Source organism: Paracoccidioides lutzii, assembly GCF_000150705.2.
Source record: "Paracoccidioides lutzii Pb01 unplaced genomic scaffold supercont2.6, whole genome shotgun sequence".
NCBI classification, from domain to species: domain Eukaryota; kingdom Fungi; phylum Ascomycota; class Eurotiomycetes; order Onygenales; family Ajellomycetaceae; genus Paracoccidioides; species Paracoccidioides lutzii.
Window position 1 is genome coordinate 921,904 of NW_015440952.1, and position 8,229 is coordinate 930,132.

At 44.5% G+C, this 8,229-nt stretch overlaps 3 protein-coding genes across 3 annotated transcripts; 1 reads left to right on the forward strand and 2 right to left on the reverse strand.

Moving 5' to 3' along the window:
* Positions 1-293: 293 nt before the first annotated feature.
* PAAG_02879 (DNA repair protein RAD51) lies at positions 294-1,576 on the reverse strand (the record flags this gene model as incomplete). The annotated part of the gene is made up of 4 exons (XM_002795357.1): positions 294-1,105; positions 1,171-1,238; positions 1,325-1,404; positions 1,490-1,576. 4 exons carry the CDS (start codon positions 1,574-1,576, stop codon positions 294-296), a joined length of 1,047 nt encoding a protein of 348 aa, XP_002795403.1.
* A 702-nt stretch (positions 1,577-2,278) lies between these two features.
* PAAG_02880 (hypothetical protein) lies at positions 2,279-3,590 on the reverse strand (the record flags this gene model as incomplete). The annotated part of the gene is made up of 3 exons (XM_002795358.2): positions 2,279-2,613; positions 2,703-3,330; positions 3,546-3,590. The coding sequence occupies 3 exons, from the start codon at positions 3,588-3,590 to the stop codon at positions 2,279-2,281; spliced, it is 1,008 nt and encodes a 335-aa protein (XP_002795404.2).
* A 2,483-nt stretch (positions 3,591-6,073) lies between these two features.
* On the forward strand, positions 6,074-7,116 carry PAAG_02882 (hypothetical protein; the record flags this gene model as incomplete). Its single annotated transcript, XM_015844780.1, has 4 exons — positions 6,074-6,245; positions 6,337-6,365; positions 6,467-6,595; positions 6,679-7,116. 4 exons carry the CDS (start codon positions 6,074-6,076, stop codon positions 7,114-7,116), a joined length of 768 nt encoding a protein of 255 aa, XP_015701858.1.
* Positions 7,117-8,229: the final 1,113 nt, after the last annotated feature.

Genomic DNA, 8,229 nt, shown 5'->3' on the forward strand with positions numbered 1-8,229 from the left:
AATGTTCGCGATATGGTTAAAAATGCTCTCTTGATGATATTTATCCGGCACCAATAGCCCGGTTTTGGAGTTAACAACAAACACCCATAATGAAATGAATATCAAAACCATCTGACATAAGAATAACATCACCCCCTTCGCTACAACGCCGGGCCCTCGTAAACAATGCAATGAACAGATAAAAAATGCGAAAGCAAAAAGATCAAAAGAAAACATGCTATAATCCTTCAAATGTAAAAAAAAAAAAAAAAAAAAAAAAAAAAGGGAGAGAGAGGCAATTAATGTTACCTTGATCAATCCTTCTCCAAATCCTTCGGACTCGGATCTCCGATCCCATCCTCACCAATCGCAAACAGACAGTCACTCTCAGGAAGACAGGGACTGTCATAAATCTTGCAGATCCTGGTCTCACCTCTACCCTTTTTCAAACTCAACCTCGTTGTGCTAGCGTGGGCAATGATATTGCCTCCAATCGGCTTCTTCGGGTCCGGGTTGAACATAGCACTTGGCCCACCATCCACCTGCGCAACGACTTGGTTGGTGATAACAACCGCAATGCCAAACTCATCAGCCAGACGTCGCAGTGCCCGCATGAACTTCGCAAGATGGATCTGTCGATTTGACAGCTCGCCCCGCCCACTGAAGTCAGTCCGGTACAGTGCGGTAGCGGAGTCGACAATGAGCAGAGAAAATCGAGTTTCACACATCATCTGCGACGCTTGGTTAAGCAGCTGCAGTTGGTGGTCGGAGTTGTAGGCCCTGGCATAGGCGATGTTGTCGAGCACCTCTTCACCGGCAAGTCCATAGCGCTGAGCGACGGATAGTAATCGGGTTGGGCGGAATGTACCCTCAGTATCAATGAATAGACATTTCCCTTCCCCGCCACCCATGTCAAAGGGTAGTTGACAAGTTACAGCTAAAGTATGACAAATTTGACTTTTTCCCGTTCTGAACTCTCCGAAAATCTCAGTTATGGAGCCGGTTTCAATGCCTCCAGCAAGGAGAGTATCCAACTGCTTAGATCCTGTCGTTATACATATCAAGTCTGTTCGTCGAGCATGCATCTCTGTCGCAGTTGTGAAACCCATAGGCACGATTTTTGATGCTAATTACAATCAGTCAACGATGAAGAAATGAAACAGACCATCGAAGATATACAGAATCACATACCCTCCGCAAGGATCTTTGTTGCCTTCTGTTCAGATATGCCCTTGATCTGTTCTAGCAACCGTTTAGGTCTGTTCAAAACATATCACACATGACTATGAGTAAACGGAAAACCAATATATAACACATATGCCAAGCAGACCAGGGATATTCTTACGTGTATGCAACCGACTCAATAGTGTGATACCCGCCCTCAATCACCAGCTTGATGTCCCGCGCAGTCAGGCCATTGACTCCCTATAGAACAAGCCCAAAGTCAGTATAGGCCATTGAAGAGCAGCAAAGGACAAGGGCATCATGGAATCGGAGTCAGGAAACCCACTTCCAACGCAGACAGCGGTGTTGGTGCGCCCGGCCCCGTCAGCCCATTTTCCTCGTACTCGTTTTGGGTTTCGTCATCAACAGCCATAGTTGCGAGTTGAGAGGTTATGACGGGAAGAGTCAAGAGAACTCAAGACGCGTCTCGTTAGCTTCAATCAAACCAGGACTTCAACTTCAAGGAAAACCAAAAATAACAGAGGAATCGTGTAAATATGCACAGCGAGGTTCTTGGTAGCAAGGATTCAGGTCGGAGATTAGATTTGGTGGGTGTAGAGGGCGGGGAATTTGGTATCAATTGATGAGACGTCGTTTGACGTAGGGTTTGACGCGACAGGTCGCGACTTCATGTGACTTTAATTTGTCATCAAAACTCAGCTTTTTTTTTTCCTATTTAGTTAACTAATTAATAGTTAAGTTACTGGAAGGACCAAACCCGTCGCCTCCAAGTAAACAATGCATTCACCGATACTAATATGAATCCGCCTTCGTGACTCGTGAACGCAATGATTTTTATTTCTAATAAACAAGGAAGAAAAGAAATGTGGAAGAAAAAACAGAATAAAAAAAAAGATAATAACTAACGACCCTTTTTCCTGATATACAACGCTGCGCAAAGGAACACTTAGAACATACACTTTTAGACAAAGACTCTATGGAATTGCCAAAGAAAAAAAAAATAAAGAAAAAAAAAATAGATCTTTTCTCCTCTAGTTATGCTCCATCCCAGACTACGTCCAGATTGGGAAAAGAGTAAAGGGGAACAAAAACAAGGTCAATCGAATATGTCGCATCAAACAGCTTGGGCGAGAGGAACCTGACTTATCTGCGTGACTATAGCTTGCGTACGGTCCTTTCCGTCGTCCCTTTGCACCTCGACAAACCCACTGCGCGTAGCATTACCTAACTGCCCTGTCTCTGCAATACTAAACTGTCTACGACTGTGAAGAGGCAGCAAATCGCGATGTTGTTTGTCATCGACGATGCGGCAGTTCTCCATCGGGTTCAAATAAGTTTGTTCGTAAGGTGGGCCGCTTGCTGATCGAAGTCGCTCGTTTCCTGATATGTTTTCGAAAATTCCCTCGGAATCGATGGACCGGGTGTGCAAATAGAGGTTATTTTCCGATGCTGTGATCAATCGTCAGCGTTTTTATTTCTTCCTCTTCCTTTTCAACTTTGAAATTACTTGGTTCAACAACTGGACGCCCACAACATACCTGTAGCAATAGGTGTAAAGTCCGACTCAGTTCCAAACACACTGCCGTCTTCAGCGTGGCGGGAATTCATACTACTGTATCCGCTCTCGTGCTGACCAGCAGACTCCGTCCCCACTTCATCATATTCAGAGCATCCATTGTCACAATTCTGTGGGCCCTCCAGCTGCTGGTCATGTTTAGGATCTATTTCACTCTGCGCACGTCTCCCCTTCGTCCCTGAACTCGAAGCATTCGAATTATGTCCACCAAAATGCGGAAAAGGAGAGCTGACAGAAACGGGCTTAGCACGAGCAAGTGTAGCGGCTTTTGGCGATAGGAGATTGGGCCCGTTTGAAAGGGGAGGGGGAGGAGGAAGGATGATGATCGATTTAGACTCTGCACTTGCAGTTCTGCCGGCATCAGAATATGATACCCGTCTAGGTGTGCCAACAGGGGTATTATGGCTTGATATCCAAATTCCTTCTATCTCGATCCCGCTTTCTATCGCCCTGGACCCGAAGGGTATTTCTTCGCTACCCGCCTCGACCATTTCCGGTTTAGGTCTAGTTATGGCTGCGGCAGCAGTGAACTTTTTGAGCATTAGGGAGTTGTAGATGTGCACGCCGCTACCATATATAAGCACAAGAACCTGTTATCCGGAAGAATATGTCAGAAATGGTGTGTGTGCAGAAATGACATTTCAGTTGCAGGAGGTGGGAGCAGTACTATAAGACATCCAAGGACCTGGATGAATTTTTGTGGTTAGGACGGTTAGTGAAATGATACTTCACATGCGGGATGGTTGCGCAATACACCCGCTGCGCTGTACGCGCGAATGAAACCATCGGGTTAGGGGCAACTCACAAAACACATTTTCGCCCACAGCGCCCATTCCACAAAAAACACCATGTTAAGACGCGTCTTCAGATGTAGTTGCGATACGCAAGGCCGTTGGTATTGATAAAAAATGTTTTAGTTTGAGGTAAGTCTAGTCAGGGCGGAATGTAATTGATCGGAGGATCTTAGGTAAGAGAGGGGTTGCTCTGGGAAAGACTTGATGAAGACGATAAATAAAACCACAGAGGGAATTAACGTGATACTGCGGAGGCCCATGGATATTGGCAGTCATAGGGAATCCTTCTTATATGGACAAAAAGAGAAGAATTTATATGTATAGAAAGAGACAAAAAAAGTCGACAGAGATTTTTGAGACTGTCGATGTTTTCTATCCAAGACGAAGGGCAACTACTCTTTTCCTCGTAGTCGTTACTTCCCCGGATCTATATCGAGGGCGACGAAGATGAACATCCAACATTGAAATGTGGATGGGTATGGGGATCAGGATGAGGATGAGGATGTTGAGGAAGAATGTATAGTGCATTCATGCACATCCAGACATGCACAAAGAGAATGCAGTATAGAGGTCTTCTTTTGATATTCATGGTTTCGCGATGAGGTCTGCCATTTTTGGTATTCACTGAAACACAACTTTGCAGCCAAATAATGAGTATTATATTAGTTCAGTTCAGGGGTATATATGGAAATTCAAAAAAAAAAAAATTGCATAGATGGAAAGAAATCACCAAATTTCAATTAAGAACATTTATCACTCAAAAACAACACAAAAAAATCTTTCCTCCTCAGAAGGGGGGAAACACACAACATATACAATATTTAGAACATATCAAATCTCACAACTGCAACACATCTTGCAGGTTGCATTGCCAGGTATGTTGCAGCAATCAAATCAAAAGAACGGAAATAGATCTTAAGCTAGTTTGTCGGAGGAGAACTATGCAGGTTAAACTGGCCATCATGGCCAGGGACAAAGGGTCTTCCAAGAAACATTGCCAACCACATCGTGCAGGACGTGGCAAAGAAACAACCATCAATCACCCTTGGCCATCGCGCATCCAATGGGGTAAACAATGGAATCTAGCATGTCTGGATAAGACGGGTATACCTAGGTCGCAACGCTTGCTCTCTGTCCCAAATAAATATAATGGACGGCTGCTTGAAGCGGGTCAAAACGGGTTGCGGCATATATGAGATTGACTCTGCGCTTCCACAATCAATGAACGCTATTTTGCTCGCAGATGGAAGTCAAATTGGGTCGAAGCTATTATCGAAAATATCAAATAAAACTGTTGTCCTCTCCAGTCGCTGCACAGTGTTCGTTATGAAAACCCAGAGAGCGACGATGAGTCGATGGCTGACATTCGCGATCAAGGAATAATGAACTCCCACAATGCAGTTTATTCTCAGGAGAAACCCGAGGCCAGGAATCAGATCTTCAGGGAGCTTCCTTAACCCCCCTCGACATACCCATAGGAAGTCCACTGCATATATTACTCATGAGTCACGAACTTACGCCGGCTGACGACGGTTGCGGTCGAATTTTTAGAACTGCATCTAACTATGTATATTCCGCAATAAGGCCCATCCTTCCATCAGTGATGGTGTTGACAGAACAAGTTCTGAACAACGGTGATCCTGTCAATCATGCGCGTGTCCCCCGGGTTAAACCCTGCCTCTGCAGGCCGTTGATAGGCAGAGCTTGGGCCCATTGCAATTGGCCAAGAGGAAATATCCTTAAGATAACAACAGCATTTTTCACGGATTGAGAGCCAAGGCTGGTTGTGAAGGTGCAGATTTTATCTCCAGAGAATCGCAGGATTAAATAGGAGAGATAAAAATCTTGGACATATATCATGTATATTTTGTTTTATCTTCTCTACATTGCAGAACGGCTGGGTCGAACGTTAAATTTGAGGAAGGCTGATAACCGCTGCTCCAACCTAGGCTTCGAAGGGTTCGTTCCAAGGCTTCCACGACAACATCCACGGGGCACCGCTAACTAAAATTAACTAACGTGTCCAGCCAACTTGAGCCAGGAGTTAATAACAAAAATGATATCGGATTGGAACGAATGCGAAATGCGAAATGCGAAATGCGTAGACGAAAATGAGAGATAAACGAGGTGGTTTAAATTTTATACGGTTTGCCCCTGGTTCTATGCTCCATTGGTGGATTCAACCAGAGTTGAAAATCCGGTTTGCGAAATTGTATCTTAACCAGGAACCCCCCCCAAAATGCCACGGATACAGAGATACCATATCGGAGTAGCTATTCCTCCAAACCATTTGAGTTAAACTCTGCTAATATTTAATCGTCCGTCAGCCCCCGGAGACCCTTTAATTCGATCATGTGAGCCCTATATCGATTTAATAGTTAATTAATTCAATCCAAGGCCAACTCTCTTTGGTATATTTACCATCAGTAACTGTTATATCGGGTTGTTACATTCCGAATACATGTTCTCAGCCTCTCCTTTTTGATAATTTACTCTGCCATTATAGCTTTACACACCCGGCCCACTCGCTCTAATCATCATGTCCCCGTTCCGCAACCTCTTTCCCAAGCGCCCCGCGGTGACCATTGAGCCAACCAGCGATGAAAACCCCTCGTTGCAGACCGCAGCGGGCAATTCCCAAGCCACACCGCAACAATCCTCATTGAGTCTAAGTCGCGGCAGAGAGGAACCCAATGAATACAAAATGAGCGGTAAGATATTGAAGATATGCTATGTTGCATTCAGTATGTCATTCCAGCCGTTCGTCAACTGATGCTTATATAACTATCGCCTTTTCCGCAGTTGTCAATGATAGCGGGGTCTATCTTCCGGTACGTACCGAAATATTCACTCCCTCCCAGTTAGTGATATGTTCATACCATTACAATAAGAATCATTCCAGTTGACGGCATATTTTTTACATAAAAAATAGCCTTCTCCAACAGAGAAAAAGAGCTTCTGGCAAAGGTCTCCTTCCCAAAACAATATGAGAAACCTCGTGAATGAAAATGAACCCTTCTCAATATCTAGAGAGTCCTTCGACTCTTATCGCCGCTCATTTGTATGCTACCCCCCTTCGCACAAATAAACAAGGGCCTTCTCTCCGGAACTCACTCACATCTAATTCCGTCATTATCACCCCAGGACATCTCCGCCCACTCCACCATCAGTCCACCCAACACGAGCACCTCCCGCACCTCTCTCGACTCCCGCTTCTCCCGCCTAAACACGCCCCGCTCAACAATCAACGGAAATACTTTTGACCCGCCCCCAAGGGCGGCAGACGAAGAACCAGAGCAATTTGTCGATGTCGGTCTAAATGAAGAGAACAAACCTAAAAAGAAGGGCTTTTTTGCTCGGTTGACGGACACAACCACTGCTAATCATACCAATACGGCGGGAGAAGACGCTTCATCGTCGCCTGCGCATAATAGCCGGCCAACTTCGTCAAATCTGGGACTAGGCTTCCATTTTCCAGGTAGGAAGTGGGAGCAGAATGCTGGTGCTGCCGCTAATGCTGGTGAAATTCAGGCGGCGGAACTGGGGAATATAAATATTCCTATTTCCGCTGATGTGAAATGAATGAAAATGAAACGTTTTTGGTCATGGTGAGGATCGGCATTAAGGTTTCATTTGCGTTCTGACCAATCACCCTTTGATAATGGCTTCCTCTGTTCTTTATTTAAGGGATTGATGGTTTGTTCTTTGGACATATTCGGAGATTTATCAATGCCCCACTGTGAATGGGTTGGGATTTTTGAATGGGCTCATGAGGAATAATTTTAATTCTTCTTGAGATATATATTTTGTTCATCTTATGTTGCACCTGGATGAACGACAGAATTTTTTTTTTTTTTTTTTTTTTTGTTTTGTTTTTGGAATATTTCTTTTGATAGCGGTGTTATACCCAAACCTGTTGGCAACATGATATATGAATCTACTAATGTTAATAAATTATTTCAGCGCCGAATCCCCAGTTAGTTATCCCCTCCATCCTTGGATGTAAATGCGCCTTTCCAATTTTGTTCAGGTTGCATTGGTTGGGGGTTGCCAGATGCTGATGATGAAACTCCTGTTTCCATACTCCACCATAAATAACTGATGTTCGGCACAATATCACTGGCAACCCAATGAAGGTGGCGGCAATGAAAATAACAAATTCCAATACACCTTCACCTATCATAGATCTTTATGAGAGTGAAATTTTGCAGCTCATTGCGGAGACGGACCCGTCCCACTTCGGCAATTCACTTCTGACATTCGCATAATAATTTGAAATCACCGGCCCCGAAGGGGGGAGCATCTATACCTAGCATATGAACTTATGAGGAGACAATTGTAAGCTTTTTCAGAGCCTGTTTAAAGAAAGGAACTGTTTCGCCAAGTACAAGATGCACAACGTCGCTATGATGCAAAAGCACATCTAGCAGAAATGATAGCATTGCTAGGTCCCACCCCCACCACCAAAAGCTCATCGCGGGATAGCATTCAGTTCTGGGTTTCAAATGCCCCAAGCCTTTAAAGGTCGAGGATGGCAAAACCTATGAGAGTGTGAACCCATTATTCGGCCGGCCGTGTTTTTGACGAAGATAGCATGGCTATCGAAAATCTCGCTGCAAACAACATACGGCACCGAGAGCCAGGCCAATACTGATAGATATGTCAACAAATTAACAGGGAAATTTTTGCATGAAC